The 22,039-nt window shown below is 41.9% G+C and overlaps 1 protein-coding gene across 1 annotated transcript in view; it reads left to right on the top strand.

Moving 5' to 3' along the window:
* The window catches only part of ppp6c (protein phosphatase 6, catalytic subunit), a 41,770-nt gene extending 22,036 nt beyond the window's left edge, over window positions 1-19,734 (top strand). Inside the window, exons 2-7 of the mRNA XM_072488464.1 lie at window positions 3,765-3,860; window positions 5,048-5,113; window positions 5,595-5,736; window positions 5,884-5,963; window positions 13,779-13,988; window positions 17,337-19,734. Coding sequence (XP_072344565.1) covers window positions 3,765-3,860; window positions 5,048-5,113; window positions 5,595-5,736; window positions 5,884-5,963; window positions 13,779-13,988; window positions 17,337-17,585 — 843 coding nt within the window. The 3' untranslated portion in view covers window positions 17,586-19,734. The remainder of the gene's footprint in view (window positions 1-3,764; window positions 3,861-5,047; window positions 5,114-5,594; window positions 5,737-5,883; window positions 5,964-13,778; window positions 13,989-17,336) is intronic.
* Window positions 19,735-22,039: the final 2,305 nt, after the last annotated feature.

Genomic DNA, 22,039 nt, shown 5'->3' with positions numbered 1-22,039 from the left:
ATCTCTCTTTTCCCCCCCCTCCCCCGCGCCAACTATCCATTTCCCTTTTTAGGCCAGCCACATGCCTGCGCCTCCCGCACCCTCCAGTCCCCAGGCGGAGGCTTCCCGCCCCGACTCTCCATCTTACCATCGATTTCCCCCTCAATCAGCACAGCAGAAAGCCAGTTTCCCCCCCCCCCCCCACACAAACCGCCCGACCATGCAACTGCTTAACCCCCCCCCCCCCCCCCCCCCCCATTGCACTCCCGTAAGCCAGCTGACTCATGCTGACCCCGGCCGCTCCCGTCTCTGCCTCTAATCCCCTTTGGATTCCCCATCCAAATCTCCAGCCCCCCCCCCCAAGTGGGGTAAAGAGAGCCCCCCCCCCCACACACCCCATATAAACCAATACGGACGTCGAACACAGTAACCCCCCCCCCCCGTTTCGGGTACCGCCCCCACCATTTCGCGGGAAAAAGCCGCGCTCCCTGCCTGGGCCGACCCCACCCCCTATGACTCAGCTCCTCCCAATTGCGACCTCGCCCCAGGTCACGGGCCCACCCAGTCCCAAGGAAATGCGGGGAAAAGTCCCACCCAAACATCGCCCCATCTCCCTCACCCACATCCCTCATAACATACTGCAGCACAGTAGCATTGTGGATAGCACAATTGCTTCACAGCTCCAGGGTCCCAGGTTCGATTCCGGCTTGGGTCACTGTCTGTGTGGAGTCTGCACATCCTCCCCGTGTGTGCGTGGGTTTCCTCCGGGTGCTCCGGTTTCCTCCCACAGTCCAAAGATGTGCAGGTTAGGTGGATTGGCCATGATAAATTGCCCTTAGTGTCCAAAATTGCCCTTAGTGTTGGGTGGGGTTACTGGGTTATGGGGATAGGGTGGAGGTGTTGACCTTGGGTAGGGTGCTCTTTCCAAGAGCCGGTGCCGACCTGATGGGCCGAATGGCCTCCTTCTGCGTTGTAAATTCTATGATCTATGAACCCTCATAACATACTGCAAACTATTAATTCGAGTCCAACTTCTCATTTTTGATGAAAGTCCACGCCTCATTCGGCATATCAAAATAGTGGTGTCGGTCCTGGTATGTGACCCACAGCCTCGCCGGCTGTAACAGCCCGAACTTCACCCCCTTCCCGCGGAGGACCGCCTAGGCCCGATTGAATCCTGCCCGCTTCTTGGCCAGCTCTGCACTCTAGTCCTGGTAAATCTGAATCTCAATGTCCTCCCACCTGATGCTCTGCTCCTTCTTCGCACATCGCAGGACACTCTCCCTGTCGGTGAAGCGGTGGAACCTTGCCCCCATAGCCCTCGGCGGCTCGTTCGCCCTTGGCCTCCTGGCCAGGACTCTGTGCACCCCATCCAGCTCCAGGGGCCTCGGGAAGGCCCCGGCGCCCATCAGTGTACTCAGCATCGAGGCCACATACGCCCAAGCATCCAACCCCTCCACGCCTTCAGGGAGACCCAGAATCCGCAGGTTCTGCCTCGACTTATTCTCCAGGTCCTCCAGCTTCTCCTGCCATTTTTTGTGCAGCGCCTCGTGCACTTCCACTCTGACTGCCAGGCCCAGAATCTCATCCTCGTTCTCAGAGGCCTTCTGCTGCACCTCCTTAATCGCCGTCCCCTGCATCTTCTGGGTCTCCACCAACCTTTTGATCGATGCCTTCATAGGGGCCAACATCTCCGCCTTCAAGTCCGCAAAGCAGCTTCTCGAAAACTCCTGCTGCTCCCGAGACCACTGGGCCCACGCTGCCTGATCAACACCTGCCGCCATCTTGTTTTTTCGCACCCGTTCTCCTCTCTCCTCTAAAGCCACTTTTTTGACCGCTCCGCTCCTGGTCCACCCCATACAGTGCTGGGGGACCCTCACTGTTGCCTTCCCACACCGGGAATCGTCGTCCAAATTCCGCTGGAGCTCCTTAAAAGGGCCCAAAAGTCCGTTATCGGCGGGAGCTGCCGACTGTGTGACCTGCCAAGGCATAGCGACAACCGGAAGTCCCATGAATATCTTTTTGAAGGCTTCTCTATCTTAAGTGTTCTGTTAAGACAATGACATTTGGGCAAGTTTTTCATTAAAAAAAAAATAATAATAATAATTTCTATCCTGTTTTACTTGTGTTTATAACGCATTCTGTACTTTTGATTGCTACAATGTGATGGTTGTTGGTGATGTCTTGTGGATGCCGAAACTAGAAGAGTCCCTGCAAGTCACCGTTAATGCCATATCTGTGGTACCAGGGGAGGATTGCGGAAAGTGAGAAAATACAAATACATAAAAACAGTAGTTTTCAAGCTTTTTTTTTCTCCCCGGGACCCACTTTTGCCAACTAGCCAAGCATCCACGCTGGCCGACCTACCCGGCATACTCCATGTTCACATACCTTTAGGGGAGCCTACTTGGCCCTCGTTATTTTATTTGAATCAGGTTTAAAGGAGGAGAGGACAATGCGCATATCAGGTGCAGACTTCAGCCAGTTCCTTTATGCCATCTTCATCTTTATGAAATCGGAAGATCCAACCTTGCAATGTAGATCGTCATGAAGGGCAAGAGAAACAACATGCTTGTTTTGCTCAGCACTGGATACTTTTGAGCGAAGACACTGCAGAATGCTGACAGCCTCATGGCTTTTGGCATATTTTTAATGTGGTATCGCAGGTCATCCACAGCAATCTAGTCTTTTCATTTGGAGTCAGCTGGAAATCAATAACTGACTCTGGGGCCTCAACCTCAAAAATAATTTTTCACCCACCATTTCTCCTTCAAAATTTGAAACCTCTTTCATTTGTAAGTACTTCCCTATAGATAACACAAATGGGATTTGCATCCTTATTCGCATTGGCACAATTGACAGAACCATACCTCAAGAAATCATTTTTACACTGCTTTGTTCCTGATTTCAGTTTTCCCTTTGTAGGCTGTTAACCAGAGGGCTTGGATCTCTGTACAGAGCTAGCACTAGCATTGCTCTGTTCTGCCCTGGACTCTACTGAGCAGTTCTCTCCATCAGATTCCGATATGTGACCCTGTCCAGTAGGTACACTGCCTATTTGAGTCTCTGGCCGTCTCTTACTTTTAGGAAAATGGTCTATCCTCACAGTCCTCTTTCCAGCAGCTGGAAAATGGAAGCATCACTGCTCCATGATTTGGTGCCAAAAGCGCTTGCATAGAGGATGCTTGATGCCAAGTGTACGTGCAGCGCATGACCTGCTCTCTGCCGCTTCTGGCCGGAAGACTCTACATAACCTAATTTACTTTCATTGAGAATGGCAACCTGTCGCCGTTCCCAATGTAAAAGCCAATAGCAGTCGCTGGGCACTTCTCTCTTGATCGGGACACCCGCGGGCCACGACCCACACTGAAAAACAATGTTTTAAAATATCACCTCATTTTCTAAATGAACTTTAGTGATTCCTTGTACAGTTGGTTGGGGGAAACATGCGACGACAGTTCATGAATCTGCCCTGTTGTCGATCCTGTGCTTAGTTAAGAAATGCTGTTTAAAATTTAAGAAAGAGATGGTAACTTGTTGCCAAATCGGTGTTGAGAGTTGTGCTTCATGTTCTGGCTTTTGTAACTTTTATCTACAAGGAGACCTACCCCTTGGTGGAGATGAACTTTAGGAGTTAACTTCATGAATGAATCCAGCAAAATGTTTGCAGTGTCCGTTTAGCCCATAATATATTGAAAGACTTGTTTTCAGGAGTTTGTGTAATTGGACTTTGTTAGAAATTTGGTGGTTTTCATTTTATTGATCAAAATGTTTTTATATTTTAGCGACTGTGTGACTACGTTTGTGACTTGCTTTTGGAAGAGTCTAATGTTCAGCCAGTGTCTACGCCAGTTACTGTCTGTGGGGACATACATGGACAGGTGAGTTTATTTTCCATTGATTTGAAATTTAATCTTTTCTACTTTGAAGGGCAGCTACTCCAGGCGAACCATTACTGATTTCCAAAATGTATAGCCGCTTAAACTATCCTTTTGAAGAAGCTTTATAGAATCTCCTCCTCGAACTGCAGCCTAAGTTGCATTAGTTGCTTACTTTAAAACTGCAAAGGGATTATTTATATCACATTGGTGTCTAATCGTTGGTGCAAATTAGTGTAAATTTTTAAGTTGGGTTCTGTTTTTTTCTTGATCATGGTGAATTATGTGATCCGTTCCGTGATATTTTGTGTTCATTAAGGTGGAGGTATTGGTGTTTGGGAATGGAACATTTTCTATTTTTAGGTACTGTGTATTCCAGAAGCGCTCATCCAGACCATCAATGTGACTTGTTTCCCCTATGACCAACCTGTAGACTCTAAAAGGGGTTGTTGATTTGAGGAGAATTTAGTGCTTTGCTTCAAATTTTCACCCCCTCATCCCATCAGTCTTGGATACATTTGAGCGTGGATACCAAAGTCCAGGACTTAACCAATCAAACAAAGCAATTAATCTAAATGACATCCTTGTATTCCACATCACAGAAATGATATGGCTTAATGCTGTTTATACTAGTATTTTGAAAAAAAATTCTTTGCAGCCATTGAGGTTACTGCTGTAGATCTTACTCTCCACATTTAAAGGTTCTGGTACTTTGTAGACTGATTTTTATAGAAATTCTACAGAGTGCATCATGAGGAGATGTTTCTTCACACAGTGGTGAGCCTGTGGAATTCATTACCACAGGAAGTAGTTGATGCTGAAACTTTGAATATATTCAAGAGGTGGCTAGATATAGCACTTGGGGAGAATGGGATCAAAGGCTATGGGGAGAAAGCAGGATTAGGCTATTGAGTTGGATGATCAGCCATGATCGTGATGAATGGCGGAGCAGGCTCAAAGGGCCAAAAGGCCTCCTGCTGCACCTATCTTCTATGTATCTGTGAAAAACAAACAACAAACATTTATGTTACAATTCATAATTTGGGTGCAGGACAGGATATGTAGGTTGAAGTGATGAGGCTACTCGAATCTCATGTTTCCTGCACAACTGTTGATTTTTTTTTTGCATTAGATTTCATGTTTGTAATGTGCAAAATGTTCATCCTGACAGATTTCAAATTCCTTTACAGTTCTATGACTTGGGTGAGCTGTTTAGGACTGGAGGTCCGGTTCCTGACACAAATTATATTTTTATGGTAGGTAATTGTTTAAAACCTTGCACCAAAGATCTTTGAATTTTAAAGACCATTTTGTTTCATTAAAAACAGTTCAGTTGGAAAGTTTGAAAAGTGACTACCAAGTCTTGCCAGGTGATATTGCATTTGGGTCTCAAACTGAACCAAAGTATTTTGCAAAACAAGAATATGAAAATAAAAGGCTGTTAGATGTGCATCTGAACCATAAAATTGAATATTAGAACTATATATTGTACTAAGTTTATTATTTAAAGTTTAGATTTGTGTATTGTTTCAAGATTATGTAGATACACAAAATAGCTGCTTGCCAATATTGTGTATAGTAGAGAATGACTGCAGGAATATTCTATTGTTATTTTTCAGTCCCATGTTATGCTTCTCATGTTATGCAAGCATAAATATATTTATGATTTTGTCTCCTATTTACTTTCATGTTTTAAAAAATTGCCCATCATTCTAATGTAATTTATCACTTTAACAGGGTGACTTTGTGGACAGAGGGTATTATAGTCTTGAAACTTTCACCTACCTCCTTGCATTGAAGGCAAAATGGCCTGATCGCATCACACTTCTCAGAGGAAATCATGAAAGCAGACAAATCACACAAGTCTACGGGTTCTATGGTAATTAGCAAATTTGAATTGGCCTTAAGACTTTGTAAAAACTAGCTTGTCTGCTGGGGCAGAGAAAACAGAATTTCTGATCAACATTTTTGTCAAATTCCAGTACTTTGAATATTCAGAAAAACTAAACATAATTTGTTTTGACAGATGAGTGCCAAACGAAGTATGGGAATGCTAATGCTTGGCGGTACTGTACCAAAGTCTTCGACATGCTCACCGTAGCAGCTGTAAGTAAATAGGTATATGTTGAAAATTCTGTCAAGTACTTGATGTATTTTTTTCCTTTTTAAATTTAGAGTACCCAATTATTTTTTTCCAATTTAAGGGGCAATTTAGCGTGACCAATTCACCTATCTTTGGGTTCATAGATCATAGAATGTACAGTGCAGAAAGAGGCCATTTTTCCCATCGAGTCTGCACCAACACTTGGAAAGAGCACCCTACTTAAGCCCATGCCTCCACCCTAGCCACATAACCCAATAACCTCTCCTAACCTTTTTGGACACTAAGGGCAATTTATCATGGCCAATCCACCTAACCACATCTTTGGACTGTGGGAGGAAACCGGAGCTCCCGGAGGAAACCCACGCAGACTCTGGGAGAACATGCAGACTCCGCACAGACTGTGACCAAGCCAGGAATCGAACCTGGGACCCTGGAACTGCGAAGCAATTGTGCTAACCGCTGTGCTACCATGCTGGGTTGTGAAGGTGAAACCCACGCAGACACTGGGTGAATGTGCAAACTCCACACAGACAGTGACTCAGGGCCAGGATTGAACCCAGGTCCTCTGCGTCGTAGGTAGCAGTGCTAACCACTGTGCCACAATGTCGGCTCTTGGGATGTATTCTACCGAAATTGAATGTTGGGCAATTAGCGCCCCTTATACCAAAGGATTGTTAATATTTGGGTGCCTCACAGTCGTGAAACTTTTTTTTTCTTTAAAAAAAAAACCATTTAGGGTACCCAATTAAATTTTTCCAATTAAGGGGCAATTTAGCGTGGCCAATCCACCTGCCCTGCACATCTTTGGGTTGTGAGGACAAAATCCACACAAACACGGGAAGAATGTGCAAACTCCATATGGACAGTGACCCAGAGCCGGGATCGAATTTGGGACCTCGGTGCTGTGATGCAGAAATGTTAACCACTGAGCCACGGTACTGCCCTCCAGTCGAGAAACTGAATTGAACTCATGGTTTGGCAAGAGTAACCTCGGCTATTTTGATGATCTGGTCATAAAATGTTCCGTGTAGATTGGATTAACTCTTGTTTCGAGGGACAATATAAATACCCTGTGTTCAGGCGAAGATAGCTTTTGAATGAAACTTAGAGACCCCTTCAATGAACAGAGAATACCAGCTGGCTACTGTAGATTCAACAAAATCTCTTCTCACTGGGCATTATTAACATGAAAGTATTTTCAAGGGTGAATGATCAGAGCAGATGTTGATTGTGCATGTACGTTGAACAATATCATCTGGTAATTGCAATATTTATTGAGATATTGGAGACCAAAGGACACAAGTGAAGCAGTATATTTTGATCACATTATCGGATTCAGTTTTTAAAATGACATGTAGATGTGCAAAAATTGATCATAATTCAAGTCCACAGTAGTTTTAATTCTTTGGTCCGAAAAAATACTTTAAGGCCAAGTTGACATGATATTAATTAAAGACATTTCACAAGAAGATCCATTGCTAAGTCGTCATTTTTCAGATCATGTGGACTTTTGTTCAATTCCAGAACTGAAGAATTTGGTTACAGAAGAGCACCAAAACGTAAATTTGTCATCAAAACTAGAAATAAAGAAATGCTAATTTCTGCTCCATGATTTGTTCCAAGGGTGTAACATATCATACGTTTGAGAAATTTACTTGGTAGGTTGACCAATCTTGTATGACGAAGAAAATAAGCATTTTCTATAAAGAAAGAATAGGCAAACATAGACTTTCTAACAGTCTAAAACCGTAATACAACCAAATTGATTTGCAAATTGTGCTTCAATTGTTATATTTTTATCTCTTAGTTCATTTTAGATCCTGCCAAGATGGATGAGATGTGCCATTACAATCGGTCTTGGCTAATTGTAGTTGGGCCAATGTTTGTTCCACCTTAATTTACCTCGCATAACCCAGCCATGGAAATAATATAATGTCTCCTGCCAGTGATAGATGGCCACTGCTACCCGTCTGCATGTGCGCACTTATCTGTGCGTGTGCAGAAAATGTCATTTGCAGGAGACACGTGAACATATGTACATATAACAGACAAAATAGGACCAGAAGTATGCTATTCAACCCCTGTAGTCTGCTCTGCCATTCAATAAGATCATGGCTGTTCTGTTTGTGTTTCGAGTTCTACGTTACCATCCACCCCTTTGGTTTCCTTGCTTTAAATGTATTCGGTGACTCCCCTCCACTATCGTCTTGAGGCACAACGTTCCAAATTGCCTCAATCCTCAAAACAATTCTCATCTCTGCCCTATAAGGACAATCCCTAATTTTAATACAGTGCCCCTTTGTTCTGGACTCGCCCACAGTAGGAAACCTCCTTTCCACATAGCTCCAGTCTTATTCTAGTTGGATCTGAAAGCCTTTCATCCATACCCCCCCCCCCCCCCCATTCCGATCCCCACCTCTGTCTCGCCGTCTCTGAGAAGGTGACGTTTTTGTAATAACTGTTGTTAATAATTCTTTGACAAACATCTCTGCTCCTGGCTGCTGCATATTCCGTTGCTAGCCATGATGGCAGAATAAAACAGTAAAACTGTTGTGGGGCGGCATGGTGGCACAGTGGTTAGCACTGCTCCACAGCTCCAGGTATCCGGGTTCAATTCTGGCCTTGGGTGACTGTGGAATTTGCACTTTCTCCCCTCGTTTGCCTGGGTTTCCTCCGGGTGCTCCGGTTTCCCCCCACAGTCCAAAGATGTGCAGGTTAGGTAGATGGGCCGTGATAAATTGCCCCTTGGTATCCAAGAGGTTGGATGGGTTTGCTGGGTTACGGGGATAGGGTGGCGGCGTGGGATTAAGTGCTCTTTCCAGGGGCCGGTGCAGACTTGGTGGGCCGAATGGCCTCCTTCTGCACTGTAAAATCTTCCAGGGGCCGGTGCAGACTCGGTGGTCCGAATGGCCTCCTGTACTGTAAAATCTATGAACTGAGCATGTACAGCGTTGACAGACCATGCAAACAAAATAATATTTCAAAATTTACATGCATGATACATGAACGTGTGGACAAAGTACCATGCATCTATGCTTTTCTGAGTTGCCACTGCATAATATTTTTCATGCAGCACAGCATACGAAGACACTTGGGTTGCGAGAGAAGGAGAGGAACAGGCAGAAGTTCGTATGGCAGCTGAAACTGTTAATCCTCTGGGCTTTTGACAGCGAGGAGAGTTGTAGCAAAGTAAAGGAGTTTTTGAGGAGAATTTCAGTGTGCATAATAAAATAATTCTTCCACAAATGGCAGAACAACAGGAATGGGAAGAATACAGGTTAAGCTAGAGTTGGAATTGCAGGTGTGCAATTTGGAATATATGCCTTAATTGCAAAATCAGATTATGCAAAACTGGGACAATTAATGATCGCGGACAAGGTCTCTCAGCTATGTTTATCAACTGGTGTGGCACGTGACTCTTTCAGCCATATGCACTGATATCTTCCCTACAGATAAATATACTTGAAATATGTAAATTTACTTCGGCAAACCATGATTCTATAACCAAGGAAGTAACAATACATTTGCACACTAGCTTTTGTCTTGCTATTTTACTATCGAAAATGCACCAAATTCTTGTTCATGCAATTCAAATGTATACTGAGAATTTTCTGAAAAATGGTGTCTTTATTAATTCATTCGAACATTCATGTATGCTCTTCCTGATTCATTGTCTGCTGGTGCTTCACCCTGAGCCGGTTTTTGGCAGCTTATTTAAAATCGGTAATAGATTGCCATTGCTTTCCACCCTCGAGGGCATGGCGAGGATACATGTTGCAAGTCTACCTCAACTAGAGCCAGAATTGAACCTGTGCTATTGCCATTGCTCTGAACCACATGCTAGTCATCGTGCCAACTAAGCTAATCGGGCCCATCTCTTTTATTTAATTAGAAATCCACGTGAATTTCTAATTCGCCATTTTTGGCAAATGGATTGGACAACATGAAACTAGAATAAAGATTCTGAATTTACTGTATTGGGGGTCAGCTTGGCTATTTAAGAAGGGAATGAAGTCATCACTTGGAATGTAAAATGGAATGCTGTTGTAAAGCAATGGATCAATTTGCCGGTCTGTAATTAAAAGCATTGTCTTGTCAATGAACTGTCTGTTCTGTGCAATGTTATATTTCCAAGGCATGGTATTAATAAATGTGAATACAATTTATACACTAATGTATAATTAGCACCATTAACTTCAATGCATGTTTTACAGCAAAAAACACCCTCATAGTTTGAAGCTGATGGAGCTAAAATTTGTTATTATGAAATCTGGGAAGAAGAAAAACATAGAAAATAGGACCCTTCGAGCCTGCTCCACCATTCAATCTAACATTGCTGCTCATCAAACTCCGTAATCTTTTTCTGATTTACCTCCATATTCTTTGATCCCTTTAGCCCCAAGAGCTATATCTAAATCCTCCTTGAAGACGTACAATATTTTGGTCTCAACTGGGGTTCCTGTGGTAACACATTCCACAGGTTTGCCACTCTGGGTGAAGAAATGTCGTCTCATCTCAGTCCAAAAACATTTACCCTATATCCCTAGACTATGACCCCTGCTCTGGACACCCACATCATCGGAAACATCCTTCCTGCATGTGCCCTGTCTAGTCCTCTGAAAATTTTATAGGTTTCTGTCAGGCCTTCCCACCCATCATTTTTCTGAACTGCAGCAAATATAATCCTAACCAACTCAACCTCTCCTCGTACGTCAGTCCCGCTATCCCAGGAATCGTTTGGCACACTTTCTCTGCGCTCCCTCGATAGCAAGAGCATCCTTCCTCAGAAGGAGTCCAAAACTGCGCACACTATTCCAGGTCATCACAAAGGCACTGTATGATTGCAGCAAGATATCCCTGCTCCTGTACTTTAATCCTCTCGCTACGAAGGCCAACGGTAGCACAGTGGTTAGAACAGTTGCTTCACAGCTCTAGGGTCCCAGGTTCGACTCCTGGCTTGGGTCACTGTCTGTGTGGAGTTTGCACTTACTTTCTCCCCATGTCAGCATGGGTTTCCTCCTTGTGCTCTGGTTTCCTCCCACAATCCAAAGATGTGCAGGTTAGGTGCATTGGCCATACTAAATTGCCCTTTGTTGAGGTGGGGTTACTGGGTTACAGGGATAGGGTTCTGAAAGTCTAAATAAACCACGTCCACTGGCTCCCCCTCATCAACTCTACCAGTTACATTCTCAAAGAATTCCAGTAGATTTGTCAAGCACTATTTCCATTTCGGAAATCTATGCTGAATCTATTCGATTCTGCCACTGTTTTCCAAGTGTTCTGGTATATAATGTTTAATTATGGACTCTAGAATTTTTCCCACACCGACATCAGGATGACTGGTCTATAATTCCCTTTTTTTTTCTCTCTGCCTCTCTTTTTAAATAGTGGGGTTATATTAGTTGCCCTCCAATCTGTAGGAAATGTTCCAGAGTCTATAGAATCCTGGAAGATGACTACCAATACATCCACTATTTCTAGAGCCACTTAAGTAATCTGGGATGTAAATCATCGGGCCCTGGGGATTTATCAGCCTTCAATCCCATCTATTACCCCAACACTCTTTCACTACTAATACTGATTTCCTTCAGTTCCTCCCTCTCACTAAACCCTGTGTTCCCGAACATTTCTTGTATGTTATTTGTGTCCTCCTTTGTGAAGAAGTAACCAAAATATGTATTTAGTTGGTCAGCCATTTCTTTGTTCCTCCATTATAAATTCCCCTGTTTCTGACTGTAAGGGACCTATTGTCACCAATCGTTTACTCTTCACATACCTATTAAAACTTTTACAGTCAATTTTTATCTTCACTGCAAACATACCCTCGTACTTTATTTTCCTTTTCTTAATCAGTCCCTGGGCCCTTCTTTGCTGCATTCTAAACTGCTCTTCCTTGCCTGTCAGTATTACTACGCCCTTTAAACCAACCTACCAGCCCAGTATAAAAGGAGGCATGGCCTCCCTGAGTTCACTGGAGTTGTGTTGCGCTGTGAACTACAGAAACTCTTTTTTGCTGCAGACTCCGAGCAGCTCCAGCCAGGGGAGATTAAAACCAAGTTTTTCAGATTAGGTAAGTGTGCTTTAAGCTGCTGTATTTCCAGCAGGCTGTGACTTTGCGGCACAAAGTGGAGATTATGTCCTTTGTGTATTTTAAGAAGGAAACCAAGAATGAGATTATACACACAATGTAAAGACACTGAATGATGTGGAAAAACGAGGGAATTGTTTTTCTGAATTTCTGAAAATGCAGGTAGATAAAACCAGTTCAGGAGGAAAATACTTTGGCCCAAATATTCCTGTCAGCGGCCAAGTGTTGGTGCTCACTGTGACCTTGAAGAAAACTATCCTTGAAGATGGTGATCTTGGTGATGTGGATTTCATCGTTTCCCTACATTAATTTCTTTGAGGTCCCTGGTGTCCATCAACTGCTACCATCAAACATACAAAGAAGCTAATCATTGAAGAATTCCCACATTTCTCAAACCAAGCAGCAGCTAGCAGGTTTTATCATTTACTTTGCTGAAAGCAAAATAAAGATTTGAGACGTGCACATGAGGTTAAGGTAGAAACTGAAATATCATAAACATTTAAAAAATATTTCAGGAATTTTTAGCATGGAATGGAGAAATTTGGGAGTCCACAAAAGTAATAGTTTTCACAGTTCGAGATGTTAATTCAGCAATAATTAGGATTTATAATGTCATTTAAAAAAAAAAAAGTTAGACCTGACTCCAGGTGTGACTTTTTCCAAGGGTTTTAACAGTCAGTCTAATGGTGCAGAAGATGCAAGTTCACATCAAGTCGGTGATTTCTAATTGTTTTTCATCTGCAAGGATGTCAACAGAAAAGGTTGTGGAAGAACAGGGAATTATTGACAGTTGCCCCTGGATTTCTGCATTTCACAACACGTGGATACCGATGGTTGCTGTCAGTTTTGCAGTTTGATGACTGAGCATTGACTTCTACACAAGCATCATTACCACAATTTGAGCATTTGTTTGAAAATTTATAGAAGAAAATAATTGGTTAGGCTGTAATTGGGATGCCACGTATAGTTTTTATAGACTAGCTTTTATATCCATAGTAAGTGCAGATTGACGAGGATGATTCCACAGTTGGGGAGTTATTGGAATTTTTCACTTAAGCAGAAAAAGTTAGTAGGTTAAGAAGGTAAGTTATAGGGCAGCACAATGGCGCAGTGGTAGCACTGCTGCCGAACGGTGCCGTGGTCCCAGGTTCGATCCCCGCTCTGGGTCACTGTCTGTGTGGAGTTTGCACATTCTCCCCATGTTTGCGTGGGTTTCGCCCCCATAACCCAAAGATGTGCAGTCTAGGTGGATTGGCCACGATAAATTGCCCCTTAATTGAAAACAATGAATTGGGTACTCTAAATTTGTTTTTTTTAAAAAAAGAAGTTGTTATTAAATCTGTAACCGGTATTGATTGAGTGAGTGACAAAAGGCTGTTTCCCTCAGTTATGAAATCAGTGAGCGGTTATCAATTTTTAATATTTAGGAGCAAGGAGGCAGGTTGTCAGAAATTTCTTCAAGGGTTGTTAGATCTTCAAATGCTTTGTCTCAGTTACTGGCTACTGCACCTTTCTTGAAGGGAATATTTGATTTAAATATTTGAAGCAGAGCAAGATGTGGGATTCTGGGGAGAATGTGGTTCAGTAGGACTAGTTTTGGATTTCTTGGGTTTCTTTGTCTTTCAGTTTGTAGAGTTTTATAGTTAATACACGTTAGCATTAATTTGTGCTTGCTATTTTATAGGGCAATTAATTACAAGGGCAATTAATTTATATTTTTCTATATCAGTTGATAGATGAACAGATCCTGTGTGTACATGGTGGACTTTCTCCTGATATCAAAACTCTCGATCAAATCCGAACCATTGAGCGTAACCAGGAGATCCCACACAAAGGAGCCTTCTGTGATCTGGTATGGTCAGATCCTGAGGATGTAGATACTTGGGCCATCAGTCCTCGAGGAGCAGGCTGGCTTTTTGGAGCAAAGGTGACAAATGAGGTAAGCAGTCAACTACAGACTTTCACAGAACTTTCGTATTTTGGGGGTAGGAATGAAAGCCACTTTTAAAAAAGAAGCTAGTGTTCACTGTCATGTTTCATATCATATACATTTAAAAAACATTTAGGGAATTTTTAGCATGGAATGGAGAAATTTGGGAGCCACAAAGTAATAGTTTTCACAGTTCGAGATGTTAATTCAGCAATAATTATGATTTATAATGTCATTAAAACAAAATAGTTAGACCTGACTCAATGGGTGACTTTCCAAGGGTTTTAACAGACAATCTAATGGTGCAGAAAATGCAAGTTCTCATCAAGTCGGTGATTTCTAATTGTTTTCCATCTGCAAGGATGTCAACAGAAAAGGCTGTGGAAGAACAGGGAATTATTGACAGTTGTCCCTGGATTTCCGCATTTCACAACACGTGGATACCGATGGCTGCTGTCAGTTTTGCAGTTTAATGACTGAGCATTGACTTCTACATAGCATCATTACCACAATTTGGGCCATTGTTTGAAAATTTGTAGAAGAAAATAATTGATTAGGCTATAATTGGGATGCTACGTTTAGTTTTTATAAAGATTTTAAATCCATAGTAAGTGTATATCGCAGATTGACTCGGATAATTCCACAGTTGGGGAGTTATGCTTAATAGACCTTGGAGTTATTGGACTCCCAAATTTCTCCATTTCACCATTCCATGCTAAAAATTCCCTAAATATTTTTTAAATGTTTATGAAGCATGACAGTATTTTTGAAAACTAGGATATTCTGGTTAAATCATTGTTTCATAGTTAAACTGTTTTCTACATTTTGCTTTCTCCCTTTCTACCTTCACAGAGTATATTTGGCTCAGAACCAGGCCATTCATCCAAACCAGCCTATGCTGGCATATATGCTCCACCTGAGCCTCTTCCCATCTTTCCTCAACTAAATTTAGCATCGTAACCTATTTACTTTTCCCTCGCATGCTTGTCTAGCTTCCCCTTAAATGCACCTGTGATATTTGCTTCAATCACTCACTGTGATAGCAAGTTTCACATTTTCAACATTCTTTGGGTAAACAAGTATCTGTTGAACTATTAGACTTCTTGGTGACCATAAAATGTGGAACTGAATTAGGCCATTTGGCCCATTGTGTCTGCTCTGCCATTCAATCATGGCTGATGTGTTTCTCATCCCCCATTCTCTTGCCTTCTCCCCGTAACTCCTGATGCCCAAATTAATCAAGAGCCTATTTATCTCTGTCTTAAGGACACTCGGTAACTTGGCCTCCACAGCCTTCTGTGGCAATGAGTTCCACAGATTCACCGCCCCTTGGATGAAGAACTTCCTCCTCACCTCTGTTTTAAAGGATCGTCCCTTCAGTCTGAGGCTGTGCCCTTGGGCTCTATTTTCTTTTGCTAGTGGAAATATCCTCTCCACGTCCACTCTATCTAGGCCCCTCAGTGTTCTGTAAGTTTCAATTAGATTCCCCCCTCATCCTTCTAAACTCCATCGAATACTGACCCAGAGTCCTCAACCACTCCTCATATGATGAGCCCTTCATTCCCGGGACCATTCTTGTGAACCTCCTCTGGACCCCCTCCAAAGCCAGCACATCCTTTCTTAGATAAAAGGCCCAAAACTACTCTCAATATTGCAAATGGGATCTGACCGAAACCGTGTACAGTCTCAGCAGTACATCCCAGCTCATGTATTCTAGCCCTCACGAAATGAATGCTGACATTGCATTTGCCTTCCTGCGAACTGAACCTGCATGTTAACCTTAATAGAATCCTGAACTAGGACTCCAAAATCTCTTTAGCTTCAGCTTCCCGAAGCCGTGCCCCATTTAGAAAATAGTCTATGCCTCTATTCTTCCTACCAAACCTCACGCTTTTCCACCTTGTATTCCATCTGCCACTTCTTTGACCACTCCTAGCCTGCCTGGTCCTCCTCACGCTTTTCCACCTTGTATTCCATCTGCCACTTCTTTGCCCACTCTCCTAGCCTGCCCTGGTCCTTCTGCAGCCTTCCCGCTCCTCATCACTACTTGTCCCTCTACATATCTTGTATCATCTGTAACATTAGTAACAATGCCCTCGGTTCCTTCTTTCAGATTGTTATAATTTGGGCAGCACGGTAGCACAAGTGGCTAGCACTGTGGCTTCACAGCGCCAGCGTCCCAGGTTTGATTCCCCGCTGGGTCACTCTGTGCGGAGTTTGCATGTTCTCCCTGTTTCTGCGTGGGTTTCCTCCGGGTGCTCCGGTTTCTTCCCACAGTCCAAAGACATGCAGGTTAGGTGGATTGGCCATGATAAATTGCCCATAGAGACCAAAAATGTTAGGAGGGGTTATTGGGTTACGGGGATAGGGTAGAAGTGAGGGCTTAAGTGTGTCGGTGCAGACTCGATGGGCTGAATGGCCTCATGCACTGTATGTTCTATGTATACTGTGGTCCTAACACTGACCCCTGCAGAACACAAACCTATTTTGACGGCCTCTCATTGTGCTTCTTCTCAGAAGTGGCGATATTCTCTCTATCCGCTTTATCAAAACCTTGCATAATTTTCAAGACTTCTATTAGGTCACCTGTCAGCCTTTTTCAGTAGAGACCCAGTCTGTCAAATGTTTGCTGATACGTATGTGCATCATCTTTCCCGCACCCTCTCCAGTGTCTCAAATCCTTTTTATCATATGGCGACCAGAATTATACACAGTACTTCAAGTACTGACCCAGAGTTCTCAACCACTCCTCATGATGAGCCAGTGCCAAGATTTGATACACATTTAGACTAACTTTTCTACTTTTCCATAAAATGATTTTGTGACTTGGTTTTGTATGAAATTAGGAGACATGACCATTGCCTGGAGAAAGTATGTTGAGTTGTATGACAAGTGTCAAGTGTTAATAGATATAGATGTGTCTCTGTAAAGAGAGCTTTTTGGGAGGACACTGGACAATGATGATTTTTACTTTCCTTCCTCTGCTCCCCCCCCCCCCCACCCGCAAATTAGTACCCCAGAAATAAATGGCACTGATCTTTATTATTGTCCTGGCTGAGAGAGTATGACTCAGTGCAAGCTGGATATGAGTCCTGATGATCATTGTATATTAACAACTTTTTTTTTTTTGGACAAGCTTCTGACTTTATTTTTTTCTCTCCAACATGAGTTGGTGCAATATGCACCATGAATATGGTGACAACACTGCACACTCCTCATGGAACAGTACATCAACCTTTGCTTAATTCAGTAATGGAACACTAAGTGGCGCTATGTTCCTCAACTTTGTTATTCAGCCATAGGCATTTCCTTTCTTCATTTAAAAAAAAATAAAAAAAATTTCTTTTTGTTTTATAGTTCGTTCACATCAACAACCTGAAACTAATCTGCCGAGCACATCAGTTAGTTCACGAAGGATATAAATTCATGTTTGATGAGAAGTTGGTGACTGTATGGTCTGCTCCTAACTATTGCTACCGTTGTGGAAATATTGCGTCAATCATGGTCTTCAACAACGTAAACTCAAGGGAGCCAAAGTTATTTCGTGCAGTTCCAGATTCAGAGCGTGTAATTCCACCAAGAACAACAACGCCCTATTTCCTTTAAAATATATTTTGTTCTCGGTAAAAAAAAAATCTTAAAATACAGTGTACACAATGGACTGTAAACATACATTGTCTTGCGTAGACAAGATTCAAGATGTAGAATTTCAACCATTCTATCAAATATTTTAAATGCTAAATTGAATAAAGTGGTCTAAAGGGCTGCCTTTTTCTTTGTTTTTAATGCTAGCAGATATTGAGAAACTGATTTATGTGCTCCAGTAATTAAAAATTTGTACATTAAAATAATTGTATTGATCAGTTTTCAAATTTCATTGTATTTTAATATAGTAATATGGTGACTACAATACAACTCTCATAGGTTAAATATTGGAAATAAACTGCTTTATTATTAACACAAATGTTTACTGCCATTTCTGATTTAAATCAGTGATATTTAAATTTGCTGGGAGATGGTTCATTATTACAGTAGTGTGCATTAGCTATGTATATATTGAAACATACGGTCTTGTATATAATTAGACTATTGTGCAAGCTAAGCATTTAATGGTGCAGGATATTTAACACCGTTTCTAATGTATAGAACATTTTATATTAAGACTCTTTGATATTGTATTTGCTTTTAGTATTTGAATATTTTGAAGCTTCAAAACTGACAAACTTTTCAAACTGTTGGAGTAATTAACCAGTCTCATTTGTCTGGCGTTAGAAACCTTCGTCTTGTTGTTCAAACACATGTTGAAAACCTTTGCTTCCCCCCCCCCCCCTCGTGAATACATTTGCTTTTCTTGGAATGTGGCTCCATACATGCGGAATGTCACCCAGTATCTTGTCCAAAGTAGCTATTGTCCTAGATTAGGCTGCAGTAATGGTAAAACTCTGCATTCCACACCATTACTTCTCTGAAACTGATGGAAACGTCTGGAGTCCATGCATGGTTAAACAAAGACATCCAGAATAAGTTGCTCCCTGTGATTCTATATTTCCCCATAAAGTGCATTCCTGTAGACCCCCCCACAATTGATTTTTTAAAAGTCGCTCAACCGAGAAAACTGCCTCCGTTTCATGTTAACAGTCTCGCTGTAAAAATCCTTGAGAAAACTTGCACCTAACTATAACTGATTTTTATAATGCACTAAGTTCATATCTCCCTAGCCCTGAAAAACAAGCTTTGTATTTGTCAGATTCCAGATCTGAAGTTTGTTTGGAGTCTAAATATTTCAGTTTCTACCATAATCCTGTACCAAGCCCCAATCTTTATCTTCCTCACTATTAATAAGGTAATCATTTTACTTCCTGGTTTGCTGTGCAAAATTTGCTAAATGTGATTGGCGACTTACCTTGCTTAATGACATCACTTCCAAGAAGCAATGGAGATCCCCTTGACTTGGCACCAGATTTAAATTAAGGTGGGGAGAGGTGAAATCCATGATGGAGAGATTCTTTGTGGGCAGCCACCTTCGAGGTCTGCTGCTGTCTTCAAAATCTAGCTTAATTATTTATCAGCCCTGATTGTGAGTGTACTCATGTTATTCAACTGTTGTGCCATCCAATCCAATTGACACATTTTTCTTCGAATAAGGCCAAGCATTTTGAAATACTGTTGGAAAAATTAGGATTTTCTATTGATGGAGTTAATATCATGTATTTCAAAGGGCTGAATTGTTCTGATTTTTTTTTAATTCTTAGAAATCTGCTATTGAAAGCTTGTTCTAAGTCACAGATGGTCTGGTCAAACTCCAGTCTGAGTCCTGAACACAATCAAGGCTGATACTTAGCGCAGTACTGAAGCACCTTCCAGATGAGAAAGCAGGAGCAGGCTTAGCTATGATCACTTCCACAGAAACTGAACTCTGTGCTTTCTGTTTAGCTTTAACCCAATAAGAATGGCCATCTGGTTGAGATGTTAAAGTGGGAGGGGAGAAAACTGGGTTGGGGAAAGTCTTCCCAAGTAAATGACTATGACATTTGTGTCCAGGTTTGAATCAAATGTTTTACAGTTTGGTGAACTATCGTGTTCTAAAACCATGGATATTAAGGTAAAATATAAATGCCATGTTAATCTAATCATGACCTGGGTATGATGGTTTAACTAACAAAGCAGTTTTAGTTTCATTTATTTGCTGGATAACTGGAGCCTATTTGTAATTTTCTATTATAAAAATTAAAGTTTGATTATGTAACATTGTGAATCATTGACATGCCTGCAAGCAAAATTTTTAAAACAATTACTAATTTTGTGTTGTCTTCAATTTACAACAGGGTTGAGGAACTGCAGTCTACAAATCAAGTTGTTGATCCACTTAAGTTTATTTTAACTAAGCATTCGTACCTTGAAGTATTGTGGTGATACAACACAATATAGTTACTTATCAGAAGGTGACTTTTGTTTTATCATGATGGATTGTAAAGTGTACAGTCTGCTACAAATATCTGAGGCCACTGCTGACTAAAGAATTAAAGTATATTTCTTAAGGTATGAATGTGACTGGTATAAATTGAATCTAAATACATTTCTGTGCTCTGCTCCCAGTGGGGAACTGCACTTGTAGAGAGTATGTTGGAGAACTGGTGCTGCAACGTTGATGCAATATATATCTGATCCACACTGCCTTTGTGAACAGGCTTCCTGCTGGGATCATGCAGTTGCAGAGTTAATCCTTAACTCTTCCAAACATTTTCTTGTGCCCATACTAACATAAACTGCGGTGTGTCCCTCGTTTCATCTTTTGACCTCCATCAGTTAAATTCTATTCTAATACAACCTGTCAGAGAAGGATCAATTGTAGATTAAGGAAAGCCAACACTGATGTGTTAAAGGCAAATTGAATTTTTTGAACACAATCCAGTTAGAGGTAAATAGAGGATTGATGAGGGTAAAATGTTTTATAAAATGTCACATTTCAAAGTACAACTATGGAATAAAAGTGACAAGCGACACGGTTGCACAGTGGTTAGAATATTGCTTCGCAGCTCCTGGGTCCAGGGTTTGATTCTCGGCTTGGTCACTGTCTGTGCGAAGTCTGCACGTTCTCCCCCTCTGCGTGGGTTTCCACCGGGTGCTCTGGTTTCCTCCCACAGTCCAAAGATATGCAGGTTAGGTGGATTGGCCATGCTAAATTGCCCTTGGTGTCCAAAAATGTTAGCTGAGGTTACTGGGTTACGGGGATAGGGTGGAGGGTGTGGGCTTAAGTAGGGTGCTCTTTCCAAGGGCCGGTGCAGACTCGATGGGCCGAACGCTTCCTTCTGCACTGTAAATTCTATGACTCTGTGATTTATGTTAGCTGTGCCAGGAAATAGAGCAGTAGTGAACAGTTGTTTTTGGGACTTGTTTGGGGTTCCCCTGTGATTGGTATTAGGACCACTGCTTTTCTCAATTTGTGATGAAGACCTAGGCTTGCTGTGTAGGGCATATTTTTAAAATTTGCAGGTGACACAATCAAAGTATTGTGAGCTGTGAGGGAGACATTGATAGATTTGAAGAGGACGCAGTCAGATTTGTGGAATAGACGAACATGTGATGCAAGTTAATGCAGAAAAGTCTGAAGTGATACATTTTAATAGGACGAACAATGAAAAGCAATATAAATTAAAGAACACAATTTAAAAAGGGTGCAGAGGGATCCAGGGGTATTTTTGCAAAAATTGTTGAAGATGGCAGGACAGATTGAGATATCAGCTAATAATGGAAAGGGGATCCTAAACTTCAGAAATAGAGGCATAACGTAAAAGACATAGCATATAAAGCATGCAAGTTTTGGTGAACTTGTATGAAATGCTGCTTCATTCTCAATTGGAAGTTCTGGACACCACACTTTTGGGAGAATAGGAAAGCTTTAGAGAGACGATGGAAAAAACTCATGAGAATGTTTCCAGGGATGAGGGACTTGCATAGAAAATAGAAGCAAGAGGAGGCCATTTGGCCCTTCGAGCCTGCTCCACCATTCATTCCGGTCACGGCTCATTATCATTTTCAATACACTGATCTTGTCTTCCCTTTGATTCCTTTAGCCCCAAGAACTATATCTAATTCCTTCTTGAAATTACAGTTATGTGAATAGATTGGAGAAGCTGGGGTTGTTCTCGTTTAAGAAGGTTGAGAGCAGGTCCAACTGCGTGGATAGGGAAAAACTGTTCCCATTGGTGCAAGGATGGAGAACCAGAGAACCGTGATGGAAGGTGAATGGTGAAAGAACCAAATGATTTGAGGACAATCTATTCTGCACAGCTTGCGGTTAGGATCTGGAATGCACTGCCTGAGGGTAGTGACAGCTTCATTTGTAGTTTTCAAAACAAATTGGATAATTATCTGATAGGGGAAAAAGAACAGGAGGGTGGAGTTGCAGAATTGGCACAGACACACCAATGAATGGCTTCTCTGCTGTAACTGTTCTATGAATTTCCACAGCAACGTTTAGATCCAAAAATCGACCCTTCTGTTTACCTAAGATTTCTGCTACACTTTCACTGCTGGCATGAATACGTAAGACAATCTAA

Source organism: Scyliorhinus torazame, chromosome 22 (assembly GCF_047496885.1).
Source record: "Scyliorhinus torazame isolate Kashiwa2021f chromosome 22, sScyTor2.1, whole genome shotgun sequence".
NCBI classification, from domain to species: domain Eukaryota; kingdom Metazoa; phylum Chordata; class Chondrichthyes; order Carcharhiniformes; family Scyliorhinidae; genus Scyliorhinus; species Scyliorhinus torazame.
Note: the sequence above shows the minus strand (reverse complement) of the source record. Positions and strands in the feature narration are given on the sequence as shown.